This window comes from Miscanthus floridulus, chromosome 3 (genome assembly GCF_019320115.1).
Source record: "Miscanthus floridulus cultivar M001 chromosome 3, ASM1932011v1, whole genome shotgun sequence".
NCBI lineage: Eukaryota > Viridiplantae > Streptophyta > Magnoliopsida > Poales > Poaceae > Miscanthus > Miscanthus floridulus.
The window spans coordinates 132571144-132585716 of NC_089582.1; the positions used below are offsets into that span (position 1 = coordinate 132571144).

The following is a 14573-nucleotide window of genomic DNA, read 5'->3' on the forward strand; positions in this document are numbered from 1 at the left end:
CTTGTTGTGAAATAGATCAAGCCAAAACGAAGCATTGGCCCTGATCCCATTCTCGCTTAGATAAACTCCCTCTCCCTATTGACTTGTTCTAAGATTGGGCGATGGGCCTAGAGCTACTGGTGGTGAGTATGACTAATCGAGCTCCTCAATTGCCGAATTTTTGATTCGGTGGGAACCTTACCACTGCGTGCCTTAACCATCGATTTATGTACATCAAGCAGATTAATAAGAAAGTACTTCTAACTACTTCCTCAAGCAAGAAAGTAACCCTGCACTTTCTTCATCGAGCCTACCTTTGCGTAGAGTTGTGAGCCTAGTAGTCAACCATCTTGGGTTCTGTGGGGAAGGAAGTCCAATTCAATCATCAGGTAGTAGAAGAAGCTTGCTAGCGAGGGATTCTTTCTCTTCTATCTCAACATAAGGTGGATGATGTCGGGTACCTTCTTATATCTACGCATAGGGCTCACAAATATGTGAAAGCTATGAAAGCTACTTTACCGAGTTCCCCGATTCTAATTCCAACTTTTACCTACAAACATACTTCCCTGCCAGCAAATCAAAAAAATATCACTTTCCCAAATGGAAGAAGGGCAAGTAACCTCTTAGTATCAAGCGGGCTACCAATTAGTTGATTTCTTTCCCAGCCATTTAAATGAAATTAGTTGATACTCCCGAATCACTTCTTTTGATCTTGTGTGATTAGACTTGCCTGAACAAAGACCAAGGATGACAATGCCCTTTGGCGTAGGGGGTTGTTCACCTTTTCTTTTGAAACTTAGCTAGAAAGATAAACTCAAGACTCTAGTAAAGGCAAACGGGGCTCCCAGGACGTCTAGCTGAATGCTTGGCCTCCTGCGCCAGCTGCATAACCTTTCGGGTGAGTCCCATCACTCTTCTTTGACCTACTTCTCTTATTCTGGATCTGGATCTGAGTCTCCAGCTCTATCCTTGATGTCTATATATATGTCTGGCTACTCCTCTATCCTGGAGGTCTAGAATGTTGTCTACTGCTCTATAATTCCTAAGACTATTTATTACTTTCCCTTCAACTAATCGGCAACAGGAAGCTAGTATAGTTTGCTTTCTCTCATAGTCGTGGATCCTATTCTCTGCATTATTTTTATTTCAGATCATCAATCAATCAACACTTCTCCATAGAGAAATGGTACCATGGATTAGCAGCAGGGATGAGATGGGGAGTTATAGTAGTTAGCTGGTTCTCTGTCTTCATGAGGAACTTTAAAGCAATACTTTGAAGAGGCTACCGATACAAAGATAGAAGGATGTCCATACAGTGGAAAATACATCAAGAATGTCAAAACAAAGGAAAGATTATTATCTTATAGGAAGACTTCTTTTAATGAATACTCCAAAGCATATTCTCTTGATTTCTTCACTAGCACCCTTATCCAACCTGCTGCCCCCTATTACTATGAACTTGTTTTCATCTAGCAGATAAGCTTTTGAGAAGAGACCACTTTGATAACGAGCTTTTGGGTTGCCGTATTGATACCGCCCTTTGGGGGAACAGGAGAATAGCATGCACGGGAGAAGGATTTAGGGAAAGGTACCCACCATTTAACGGGGGAAAGGCCAGGTCATCAAAGCAAGCATAGTTTACTGGGCGAAGCAATAATCTCATTTTCCCCTCCCTTTTTGGGACTCTCTACGTGAATTTTGATGGCAGCTTTCACCATAGGATTGTGTCCTATATAGATCTGATAACAAGTTTGTAGCTGACAATACGAATAAGCTCTACTGCCTTTAGCTTCTAACTCACCGTCTCAGCTACTAGTAATAACATTGCCAAGGTGCCCCTTAACAATTATTTCACTTATTTCTAGTTTAAGAAGGACCTTGTGCGCGGTTCATGACTCCCGGTGCTTAGAGATGCGGTTCACTACAACAGTGGTAAGAAAAGCAAGAAAACATGTATCAAGAGATGGAAGTGAAAGAAGAACTGTTGATCGACCGGTGGTTTGGGTCTTGCCTTTTAGGATTTGGATTCAGTTCAGTCAGATTGGATGGTAGGAAAGTAAGGATAAGTAGAAGAAGCAGCGAGATAAAGCAAATAGGATGCAGGTTTTGGAAAGAAGGAACAATCCTCGTCCATTTGCTTCTCCTTACTGGAATAGAAAAAAGATGGGAGTTGGCGCACCTATCGATCAAGCTATTTTGTTGAACATCTGGGGGAATCCTACTTTTTCACACGAAAGTCTACCGAGGGAAAAGGGGGTTTATTCCTCTTGTCGGTATAGGCTCTTTTCTCATTAAGGTTTGGTCCCCATTTAACAAATATATAAATATAGAAGAATGGAGTTTGGGATGCCCTGCTACGAAGTACAAGCATGCGGATAGCTAGTTAGGAAGACGAAGAGATAGTTTCCAACCATGCCTTGGTCGTAATTAGGAATGTACTGGACTCAGCTATGATTCCTTCTTTTCATCGAAGGATGATCATACGATCAATCTAACTAGCCACCATTGTCCGGTCAGGGTAAGCATATCAAGTAAGTTAGCTATGGATAGCATCACGTAAGAATGGAAGGTTCTACCCTCAGATTGCTCGGTTTAAAGTAAAGGGGGATGCTGGATTTGGGCTTTGCTAAAGATACCGCTTCAATATGTCATTTCCGAAACCGAGGAGCACACCGCTAGGAGGATAACTCAAGCACCAAAGACAGGTATCACTCATGGGTCGTAGTCATCGCTCGGATAAGGGCTAGGAATCACTCTTCATCCTCTAAGGGCTCTTCTCTGTCTATAACTCAAGGTCCATCTGTCACTCATGGAAGCGCTTTTGAGTGCCTAGAAGATCCAGCAAACGGAGGTGCCAATGCTGTCCCAAGACCATATCACGGTAGGTAGCTGCTTTAAAGAGGTTGGGAGATAGACTGTTGAACAATCTTCTTGTTGTTTTCTCTGACCTAGAGCACTCTTTTTTTCAATCGTACGAAGAAACTCTGTTCAAAACCCTGCTATCACTCCTATGAGACGGCTAACTCCCAACTCCCGATACATTCTTTAGAGTCGACCAAAGGAAAGGAGTCGTTGGTTTGGAGATATTTTCTTTGTTCCTCAACAATTTGCTCTATCCCTTTTTTCACTTAGTTTAGTTGGAATGGAAAGAGAACTTCCTTTAGCCTTTTTGTTGCCTAGTTTGGTCTCTCTGAGTGGAATAAGTGGCAACAAAAATTTCCTAAGTGATGAAGGTCGAAACTGAAGATCGAATCAAGCGGAGTCTGGATTCCTATGACTGAATTTACCATAAAATTAGACGGAAAAACAACTACAAAGATCACAAGAAACCCAGCTCAAAGTGAATGGAGAGAGAACCCCATTCTACATGTCAATACCGACAACAATGAAATTTATAGTATATTATATAGTCGATCCGTCGACTTTCTAAATTGTGAGGGTTCAAGTCAAGTCCCTCTATCCCCAATAAAAAGCCCATTTTACTTCCTAACTATTGTACCAACCTCTATTTTTTATTAATGGTTCAAACAAGATTCACTATCTTTCTTATTCTACTGTTTCACAAACGGATCCGAACTTACTTCGTTGGATCTTATCCCATTCATACAAATGAACATATTATAGTATAGGCAAGTAATCCCTATTATTAAGTAAGTCATTCACAATCCATATCATTATCCTGACATTTACTAAGTCTAATTTTAGAAGACTTTTTTCTTTTTAGTCCCTTTAATTGACATAGATACAGGTACGTACTCTACTAGGATGATGTACAATAAATGGTCAGGATAGCTCAGTTGGTAGAGCAGAGGACTGAAAATCCTCGTGTCACCGGTTCAAATCTGGTTCCTGGCACAGAAAAAAGGATCTACCGAATAGGTATTGATAAAAATTACTCGAGATGGATTGGGATACATATTCTAGAATAATATAGAAGGAGTATTATTTTTTCATCTAAGTAGATAAATATCTAAATAGAGACACTTCTTTTTCTTTAGGGACTCGGGTTATTTTCTTTATGGTACAAAAGGAGGTGAGATCATGTTCCCTTTTCTTCATTTTTCATTTCTTATTCTGCTATTCTGAATATTTTTATATTCTTGCTTATCTTATCTTACTTTCCTAGTTGTTCTAAGTAATGCGCGCGGTACAAAGTTTGTGGTAGGGAACTTCTTTGAGTCATCATATTTTTCTGTTTATACGAAGGAAATGAATATGTGATTTTCCAAATTGGAGAATCGAAATGAAGCCCTTTTTTGCTCAGTCTATCTGGACCCTTTTATATAAATATTTCACATTTTGAATGCAAGTTTGAAAGATTGCCCTGCTCTTTCTTTTTCTGCACAAAAGAGCCCTTCCTAATTCACTAATTTGTAGGAAGATACTAGACTTTTGGATTTGAAAAAAGTTTCAGAAGATATGTCTAAAGTAGACGGTGATTGATAGAACAATTCTTGCTCGTAAGTTCTAGTATGAGTACTGCGCCGAACATAAAGCTTGTGACTGGTAGTATTGATTTCTCTTTTGAGATAGAGTTCGATCCTCAACTATTTCTCGCGATATCTTCTTACGAAGTTTTGTTAGGGCATCTATAACCACCTCTGGTTTAGGTGGATAGCCCGGCAAGTAGACATCCACAGGAATTCACTTATCGACTCCCCGAACGGTACTATAGGAATCCGTACTGAACATTCCCCCTGTAATACTACAAGCTCCCATAGCAATGACGTATTTTGGTTCGGGCATTTGCTCATATAATCTCACTAAAGAAGGAGTCATTTTCATTGTTACCGTACCGGCTGTGAAAATTAGGTTTAGGTCCGCTTGCCTAGGACTTGATCTTCTTGGTACCAATCCATAATGATCAAAGTCGAATCACAAGCCTGAAGCAAATTCAATGAAACAACAACAGGTACCATATAGAATAGAAGGGGCCATAAACAGGAGAGTCTTGACCAATTCGAAAGATCATTTGGTGTAGTTGAAATAACAGAATTGGAAGTTGTTCAGTCAAGTATAGGAAATTAAAATAAGAATGAATAACTTTCTCAATTTTCTTGGAATCTTTTATTTATCTTAATATTCATTCCATTTAGGCCATTCCAATGCTCGCAAGCAAGCACGAAAAAGCTTCTATTTCTAAACGGAAACACCCAATACATCGAAACTCATTACCCATGGATAAAGCAAAGCCAGTCGAGAAAAAAAGAAAAAAACATTATTTAGCGGATTCAGAATTGTAACCAAGCATCCTGGGTTCTATACCCGATTCAACACTAGAGCATGCAGCCGATCCTGGATACAGAACTATAGAAAGTGTGCAGTGAGGGATCTTTATTGGTAACCAGTCTTTCACTTCCGCCTCTCCACTCCCATGCCTTTCTTGGTCGGACCAACCCAACCGACGATTTCCGACAAGTCTTTCTGCTTAGAGCAAGAAGCGGAACAAAAAAAATCAAGCTTTCTTTATTTTCATTTATGGATAACCAATCCATTTTCAAATATAGTTGGGAGATTTTACCCAAGAAATGGGTACATAAAATGAAAAGATCGGAACATGGGAATATATCTTATACCAATACTGACTACCCATTTCCATTGTTGTGCTTTCTAAAATGGCATACCTATACAAGGGTTCAAGTTTCGATCGATATTTGCGGAGTGGATCATCCCTCTCGAAAACGAAGATTTGAAGTTGTCCATAATTTACTAAGTACTCGGTATAACTCACGCATTCGTGTACAAACAAGTGCGGACGAAGTAACACGAATATCACCGGTAGTCAGTCCATTTCCATCAGCCGGCCGGTGGGAGCGAGAAGTATGGGATATGTCTGGTGTTTCTTCCATCAATCATCCGGATTTACGCCGTATATCAACTGATTATGGTTTCGAGGGTCATCCATTACGAAAAGACTTTCCTCTGAGTGGATATGTCGAAGTACGCTATGATGATCCAGAGAAACGTGTGGTTTCTGAACCCATTGAGATGACCCAAGAATTTTGCTATTTTGATTTTGCTAGTCCTTGGGAACAGCGTAGCGATGGATAATTTCGAACCTACATAGGTCTAGTCTAGGGGACAAATCAATAGGAAATGCTATTTGCTTCTTAAGAAGAACTTTTTTGAAATGAAAGAGCGGGCATCGGATATCATTTCTTCAAATAAGGAAGAAGAAGTGTTATCAAAGGATTTCCTTCCATTCTTCCTAGTATGGAAGAAGTCAAGAAAAAGTATTGCGTCTCGATCTATACGAAAGGGCACAGGTTTTTTCTTTTGGTTTCATTGATAGCAGAAGAGTACGCTAGCTAGCGGAGCCTGAAAACGCTTGCTTGCGCCCCACCCCTATGGAACTATTGCCTATGCTTGCTGCTCGCTCAGTGTCAGTAGAAGGGAAGAAAAGATGGTCACTCCTTTTAGGAACATGGTGGGCCTTACTTACGACTGTTGCACTTCACTCGCAGCTCGTTCATTCACTTGCTCATGAACTCACAGCTTCGCCAGAAGTGACTAGTTGCCTCCTTTCCTCCGCTGAAAGATGCTTATCCAGAAGCGACGAAGGAGGGGAGCTGGGGAAGGCCGACAATGGCAATGAGGGGGAAGCTGTCGTAGAAGCTTTGCCCCATGCTTTACAGAAATTGTTATGAACTTACTAAATGACCTTATTTATTCTCCCGGAACGCTAGCAAATCTAATAGTTCCATCTGCTCTTCTTAACTTAAGAACGAAGGCCGCCACCCTCCTTATTCATGAACCCTTTGTTTGAGGAGGGCGTATCCCAGGGAAGGGGAGAGTGGCCGAGCGGTCAAAGGTGACAAACTGTAAATCTGTTGAAGGTTTTCTACGTAGGTTCGAATCCTACCTCTCCCACTTGTTGTAGACTTAAGAGAAGAGAAAGTAGGCATTTGAGAATAGGTCATGTCACGGTTTATGTGTGAGAAAAGTCTTTGGGTAAGCTAGTAGGAAGAGTAGGTTATTCAGCCCGAGACTCGAGATGATCGATCTTGAAATGAGAAGAGAAGGACCCACCCAATAAATAAACTATTCCAATGACTTTGTTCGCTTCCCCTGAGGCAACGGCTGTACTCGGCACACAGACCTGGCTTATGAGCAGGATTTCTCAGCCAAGTGCGTATGGTTGCTACCTGTATTCTGATAGGCCACTTAATGACACTGGCTCCCAGTTATTGACTTATGAAGAATGGCTTCTCGATGGAAGAGAAACAATAATAGGAAAATAGGAAGCTGCAATCAGAACCGGCTAACTAGACAAAAGGAGAGAGATTGGCTCAGTTCAGTAGGAGGAATTTCTACCGATTATTGAGTGGTTTGTTTCCTTTCCCCTGAAAGGTAAAATGGTTTATTTGCACCTGTAGTGGGACACCTCTCCCAGCTCCCAGCCAGGGTTCAAGCAGGAAACTATGTTAAGGAGCTGATCCGAATACAGATACAAGGCCCCCACTCATCACAACGAACGGTGAGCTTTCCCACTAGCCTTCACAGGAGCAGCACAATCATGGCCAAAAACCAAAATAAAAGATATCGTAGTACGATAAAACCAATGGCATTTATCTATTCTAAGTAGTTTCTTCTTTTCTTTTTAGAGGACCTGGCCAACTCTAATTCCAATGCTGCAATCCTATTGGTTTACTGAATGAGGGTGGGTAGACCGAAACGCTGAAGTGTTGTTATTTACTTCCTTCGATAACATAGATTGTCCACTCTTATGCCCCATGCATAAAAATGGCTTGTGCTTTGTTTCGAATAAAAGAATAGAAAAAAAGTAGGTGGATCGGGATCGCTATTACGAGTATTCGAGTTCTTGTTTTCCTTTCCTTGGAAAGGGAATTATTTCATGAGAAGTGCACCGGTAGAAATGTGACTAAATATGATCTTGATCCATAGCTCGTCCACTTTCTTGATAAACGACTCGATGCATTTTCTCTTCCTTGCCGCTGAGACTGAGACATATCAAAAAGATCTATTACTAAAAGGAGATTGGGATCATCCTGTGGTTACCGGATGATGGGAATAACTAAGCAGAAATTAGGAAATGAGCACGAAATGTCTATAAATGAATTTTCTCATTATTTGTTATTTCCGGGTCTTTTCGTTGCATTCACTTACAACAAGAAACAACCACCAGCGTTTGGTGCAGCACCTGCATTTTGGTGCATTCTTCTTTCTTTCCTTGGTCTTTCGTTCCGTCATATTCCAAATAACTTATCTAATTACAACGTATTAACCGCTAATGCACCTTTTTTTTATCAAATCTCAGGGACATGGTCTAATCATGAGGGTAGTATTTTATCATGGTGTTGGATCCCAAGTTTTTATGGATTCCTTTTTTGTTACCGGGGTCGACCCCAAAGCCATAATGTCTCAAAACGCAGAGGCTATAGAGAAACTTTGATTTTTTCCTTTGTCTCGAACTTCGTGAAGAACTCCATTCTATCTCTCCAACAAAAAAGTGGAGCTGCGCCCCAGTTGTACACTCCCTTCGTTCGGAGAACCCTTGTTGATTCTGAACTTCGTTCGCAAAGTAAGCGTCCTTTTAACGGGCCAGCCCTTTTTAATGCGCCGCTTGACCCAGTTTTGAAAATGAGCTTTGCTCTTCTGGGCGCTGGGCGCTCCCGTGGTTCGCGAGAAGGAAAAAGGACTAATCTTTTGTTACATCTGGCACGAGATGAAAAAGAGAGAGCTTCGTCTATCGATGAACAGCAGATTGACGGAGCTCTTGGCATTGCTTTGTTTTTCTCTCCTTTCCTATCAGCGAGTTCCGATCCTTTTGTTCGAAATTTCTTCGTTCGTACCGAACCGCTTGCAGAATCAAATCCTGTTCCACAAGATCCTATATCAGCTATACATCCTCCTTGCATTTATGCCGGAGACGTCGCCAGTGCTATGGGCTTTGGGTTATGTAGATCAAAAATGATGAATGGGATTGTGGCACTCCACTCGCCGCCAATGCGGAAGGATGCCGCCGAAAAGAATGGAACGCTGCTTCGCTCTGCTGGATGCGTCGGATCCCATATAAGAGGCTCGCTCTTTACCCGATCATTCAAACATTTTGTGGGCGGCGCGCCTGCTCTATTGTTGCGTAGCAATAGAAGCCTGCTCATGCTGCTTCGGCGGCGCTTTTTCGCCTTCTCTTCGCTCTGGACAGGAGCGCTAATGGACACGGGGAGGGAGCAGGCGAAGCGTGTTGTCGTTCGTAATGGAAAGAAAGACACCACTACTTCGCCTCTTTGTTGGACCGCCGGCGCGAACACAGTGGTCTCTGACCAGGACCAGGAACCAATTCGAATTTGGATCTTGACATGTTGGTTGTTTTTAACCGTAGGCATCTCGCCAGGAAGTTGGTGGGCTCATCATGAATTAGGTCGGGGTGGCTGGTGGTTTCGGGATCCCGTAGAAAATGCGTCTTTTATGCCTCGGGTATTAGCCACAGCTCTTATTCATTCAGTAATTCTACCCCTTCTTCATTATTGGACCTCGCTTCTGAATATTTTGACTCTTCCATGCTGTGTCTCAGGAACCTTTTCAATACGGTCCGGATTGCTAGTACTGTTTGACTGGTTTGGTGCGAGAGAAAAGTACTGTTTATTGGTTGATAAGCCATGGCTTATAACTCAAAACAGCCCAAGCGAACTGGGCAACTGAGGATCATCTTTTGTGCACTGTACTACACTCCACCTTAGAATTAAGTAAGTTGAAGCTCACTTTTCTGTTAGGGATATGGATATTGACATATTGTTTAGCACCTCTTTTTAAAATATACGACCATTAAACTAATTCACTTGTCTTAAAGCATCATATAATGTAATGTACTAGTATACTTGCCTTTTTGTTAAACTATGATCATGCTAATTGGAAGTATGGGTCGGAATTTATTAATGTAGCGACACGAAGACCTAGCCCTATCATCAACCTCCTTTTTGCTGAGGGCACTTTCGGATATACTAGTAGGATATTGTGTGTTAATGATGAGTGCTATTCGTCACGAGTGTGGTGATATGTGAGTACGTGACTCTGAGTTGAGGTGACACTAGAATAGTCAGAAAACAGCTTTGACCTCACGACTTTGGACTGTGGTTCTAGCTCTACAGCAAAACTGATGTTCCAAGGGAAGCTCGTCAGTGCATGCAGAGAAGCAGAAAGTTCATGGAGTTCACTGTACATGTGTGCCAAATTACTCTTCAGTCTTTCCTAAAGAAAAACAGTAGTAGCACTCTTCCGCCCATAGGGCTTGCAAAAAGTGTCAATTTTTGCCGTTGAGCACTTAAAACATTTAGGTAGACATTGCTGGGAGTATGGAAGCTTCACACACAGCAGCGAAGGAAAGAAACAAAGAAAGAGCAGAAACGAAGAAAGCCACTACGTACTTCAGAAATTAAGTGTGCAAGCGGTCCAGTTTACCTACACAGTGGTAATGGACTTCATATCTTGTTCATATTGACATACACAACCGTTGATGACAAAATTCCAACAAAATACAGGCAGCTCTTGCCCTCAAGACTCGGGCAGAGCACATCCTTCTTATGGTATATGTACTTTCCCTGTCCGTCGTGGCCATGGACTTTGCAATACCATACCATATGAAACACAAAACAGGAGAAACAGAAAAGAAAGGTTACAAATCATACATGTGGTGGATACAACACTAAAACAAGCGTTCCACACAGCTAGCACGGCACTGATCACTCTGTCTGATCCCGTGGAGTGAAGCGGTGAACGATCCAATCCAGCGAACAACTGAACTGCACATGCGGCGGCGGCGACGAGCAGAGCAGGCGAGGCAGAGGAAATTGCTGAAGAAGAGCGAAGGCCGGTGGCCGGTGCGGGGAGTGGGTTCAGAAGAAGGAGCGCTTGGTGGAGGGCGCCCTCCCCACGGCCCTCATGAATTTGGCGAGCTCCAGCACCCGTGCCACCTTGGTGCCTCGCTTGGCCTCCGCCGACGCGCGCTTCTCCTCCGCCTTCCGCCGCGCCTTGGCCACCTCGTTCTGCGCCTTCTCCATCGCCTTGGCACGCTTCTCCTCCAGCTTCCTCTGCACATGCCATAGCATACATGCATTTCTATCAGAACAATTCAGATACTTGCATGATTAGGAGGTTTGCTGGTTTTGTAGGAGTATATGTTGGTCAGTGAAGCTAGCTATAGATGGATGGATTACCTCGTACTTCTTGAGCCAGGCGCTGGCCTTCTCGACCTGGTCGCCCTCCCAGCCGTTGATGACGACCTCCTCGCGCTTGAAGCGGTTGTTGACCTTAGCCACCTCGGCGATCTGCCACGCGGCGATCTTGGACTCCACCTCCTCCTTCTTGACCTGCCCCACGGACACCCCGCCTTCGCCGTTGGCGTGGCCGTGGCCGTTGGCGGCCATCAGCGCGACGTCGGCGCCTCCTGGGGTGGGCGGGCCCCTGCGCGGCGACGGGATGGGGTTGCTGTCGGGCACGATGGCCAGCGGGTTGGTCTCCTCCAGCTCCTCCTCGGCCTCCCCGATCCTGCTCCAGCCCATGGCGTCCACGACGTCCCTGTCGGCGGCGTCACCGTGGGCGTTGGCGTTGGCGGCTGCGTTGGCGCTGGCTGCTGCGGCGACCATGGCCGAGAACTCCCTGCTCATAGTCGGGAAGGGCTCGCTGGGTGCGGTGTCGCTCCCGACGGAGCGGATGGACGTGTGCCTGCTCCCGCCCGCGGCGGACCCCCACGACGCCCGGAGGCGGTACGACGAAGGCTGGCTCGGCGTCGGCGGCGGGCTCAGCGCGTGGATGTCCCTGAACTCCTCCTCCTCCTCCTCGTTCTCCCCCACCGGCTGCAGCCGCCTGTCGTCCTCGACGCTCCTCTCCTGATGCTCGACGCCGCCGCCGCTGCTGCTAGTGCTAGCCGCCGTCTGTTCACTCAACATGTGGCACGCTGCTTCCTCCTCGACGCTAAGCCTCTAGCGGCCGCGAAACCATCTGCGGTTCGGCTCGCTGCGGGGTGGACTGCGGTGGTGGTGTGTGTGGTGAGTAGGATGGTGGCGGGGGGCGCCTTCTTAAATAGAAGCCGTAGGTCAGGAAGGCGGTGCCAGGCCGTGGCAGCGGGGAGCGCCCACCAGCGGAGGCCGGAGGGCGAACCAACACAGGAACAGGAGTACAGGACCGTTGGCCGTCCTGGATATTTCCCAAATTTACGTCCATTTCTCGCGGCTTTTTTCGTGACCTTCGTCTCACTTTCCCAGCACCAGAGGAGATTGAGTTTATTTTCAGAAAAAGCTATTCTTATTTTTTCGAGGGGCACGGGTCGCGTGGGCACAGTGCGCTGACTCACACCACCGATCTCATCATCTCCTACTAATTCCAGTGGATTTCATTATCGTCCCTCGGTTTGTTTACGAGCTTTGGGTTGGATACGCGTGCGCGCACGTTGAGTTGTTTTCGTTATCGATATATGCAATCGGTAGGTATCATTGGCGAACATTCCAGTGACGGTGCTTCCGGTAGCGGCGGTGCGTAGATATGAGTAGCGTGTGATCATACCCGAGCCAATTGAGACATAACTGAATTATTAAGCCACTCTGCGATGATTTTGTGCTGACCGAATTTCGGTTCATTTTAACCACTCGTCGTCCGAGCAAGGTTTTCGTGGCAGGCATGGATGCTCCACAGCTTCTGATAAGGAACAATGGGCAGCAGGCCAGCCGAAACAATCCCTTACCACACACAGTGATATGATTTCAAATTGGTAACACCTATTCAAGGTTTTGTTTAACGCGGGAGGGTAATTTTTGTGGAGCCTCCTTTTTTACAGCTCCTGCTCACGTACCAGCCGGATAAAAAGAAAGAAAGAGATATTCCGTTATTATGGGGATTAGAGACGTGGTCGGCCGTGGTCACACACGTCACCGTCACACGATCAAAGTGGCTTTGCTGTGAGGAAATTGACCGCGTGCACTGACCGGTGAAACATGACAGACGCAAGGCGGTGGGGAATTAGCGCTAACCCCGCGTGGGCCCGGATCCCTGATAAACGGCACCCGTTACTGTTTCAATAACCTGCGGTACAGTACCGGTAGGCGCAGACAAGGCGTGGGCCCTGCCAATATCGAGGGAGGGAGAATGGGAGATACGATTGGTGGAAGCATCTTCGCGAATGAGAGCCATATACGCTTCGCTTATAAGCTGTACTTTTTCAGCCAATGAATAATATTTTTCTCACAATAAATCAGTCAATAGTACTTTTAGTCATGGCTTATCAGCCAAACGAACAGAGCAGAGATCGATAGGAGGCGTAGGAATTTGAGGTGGAGTAGTAGTAGTAGTTGGCTGTCAGACCTCGGAAGAGCAAACGAAACGAACAAACCCCCGTCAGTCAGGTGTGATGTGAGACCCCACTAATGGGCCTTGGGTCGGTCTGATGGTGGGCTAGGTCGAATGACCGCGTCTGTAGCGACATGGTGATGTGAGGCACTGCAGCTCGGGTTTCCGATACTGTAGCACGCGGGGACACTGTAGCTGCGAGAGTTTAGTCCCACATCGGAACCTGGAGGAGAGCCAAACCAACTTAAAACTCTGAGTCCTGGGAAGCTAAGGAACTTCGGTTTGAATTTTTTGCGCGAAGCGAGGACGAAAGCGCAAGAGAGTTAATTAGCAGGTGATGGTCCATTCAACGTGTAGAGTAGATCTTAGCCGTATTCTCGGGCTAGGGCGTTACAAATGGTATCAGAGCTAACTCTCGCGGTTTCACGGACATATATGGCTCGGGAGCTCAGACAGGTTGCGTATGGCTATGTAAGAGCATGACATTTGGACTGGGGAGCTGGGAATATGGACGTGGGCCAAGAGAGTCGATCCTGGACATTTGTCCCGTTTGGGTAGGTTGGTTCGACCCTCGATCGAACCCTAAGGGTGGGTGTATGTGAGCCCCCACTAATGGACCTTGGGCCGGTCTGATGGTGGGCTGGGCCGAATGACCGAGACTCTAGCGACATGGTGGTGCGAGGCACTACAGCTGGGGTTTCCGGTACTGTAGCACTCGGGACACTGTAGCTGCGCGAGTTTAGTCCCACATCGGAACCTGGAGGGGAGCTAAACTAACTTAAAACTCTAAGTCCTGGGAAGCTAAGGAACTCCGGTTTGAATCTTTTGCGCGAAGCGAGGACGAAAGCGTAAGAGAGTTAATTAACAGGTGATGGTCCATTCAACGTGTAGAGTGGATCTTAGCCATATTTTTGGGCTGGGGCGTTACATGTGACTTGTGAGGCTGTCTTCAACAGAAGACCCATTGTAGAACCTAAACCCAAATTGATTTACAACACAATACCTATAGCCTCTAACAAAGTACCTAAATAAAAAATCTATTTTGGGTGCCAGGAGAGGCATAACCCAAATCTGAGTATCCTCTCTCCTGGAGACAGGCACGGAGCTAGCGGTGGGGCTAGGGGGGCTCCAGTCCCCCCTACCGCTCGCGAGCAAGCGAAGCCCCGTAGAACCGCCGTCTGAAATTTCAGCTGTAGATGTACAGGTAGGAGGGGCTGAGATTTGTTGAACCTCTTTTCTTACTAATTGCCTTTGTTTAGCCCCTCCTAAATTTTTTCCTGCCTTCGTCCCTGCCT

General features: G+C 45.4%; 2 protein-coding genes and 2 non-coding genes across 5 annotated transcripts; 3 read left to right on the forward strand and 1 right to left on the reverse strand.

Moving 5' to 3' along the window:
* The first annotated feature begins 3761 nt into the window (after positions 1 to 3761).
* On the forward strand, positions 3762 to 3834 carry TRNAF-GAA (transfer RNA phenylalanine (anticodon GAA)). Its single transcript has one exon. It is a non-coding gene; the product is annotated as a tRNA-Phe (tRNA).
* A 2932-nt stretch (positions 3835 to 6766) lies between these two features.
* Positions 6767 to 6849, forward strand: TRNAY-GUA (transfer RNA tyrosine (anticodon GUA)). The gene has a single exon. It is a non-coding gene; the product is annotated as a tRNA-Tyr (tRNA).
* A 2207-nt stretch (positions 6850 to 9056) lies between these two features.
* Positions 9057 to 10232, forward strand: LOC136542482 (cytochrome c biogenesis CcmF N-terminal-like mitochondrial protein 2). The gene is given in 3 exon segments (XM_066534948.1): positions 9057 to 9255; positions 9362 to 9395; positions 9397 to 10232. Coding segments are annotated over 3 exon segments (339 nt in total). The 5' UTR covers positions 9057 to 9196; the 3' UTR covers positions 9643 to 10232.
* Positions 10233 to 10372: 140 nt separating this feature from the next.
* On the reverse strand, positions 10373 to 11998 carry LOC136542481 (remorin 4.1-like). Of its 2 annotated transcripts, none has more exons than XM_066534945.1 (2): positions 11154 to 11998; positions 10373 to 11055 (listed from the first exon to the last, which is right to left on the reverse strand). In XM_066534945.1, the coding sequence occupies exons 1-2, from the start codon at positions 11883 to 11885 to the stop codon at positions 10519 to 10521; spliced, it is 1269 nt and encodes a 422-aa protein (XP_066391042.1). In that variant the 5' UTR covers positions 11886 to 11998; the 3' UTR covers positions 10373 to 10518. The 2 variants fall into 2 exon arrangements, with proteins under 2 accessions (XP_066391042.1, XP_066391043.1); XM_066534946.1 differs by having other exon boundaries at positions 10598 to 11027; positions 11154 to 11996.
* Between the last annotated feature and the right edge of the window lie 2575 nt (positions 11999 to 14573).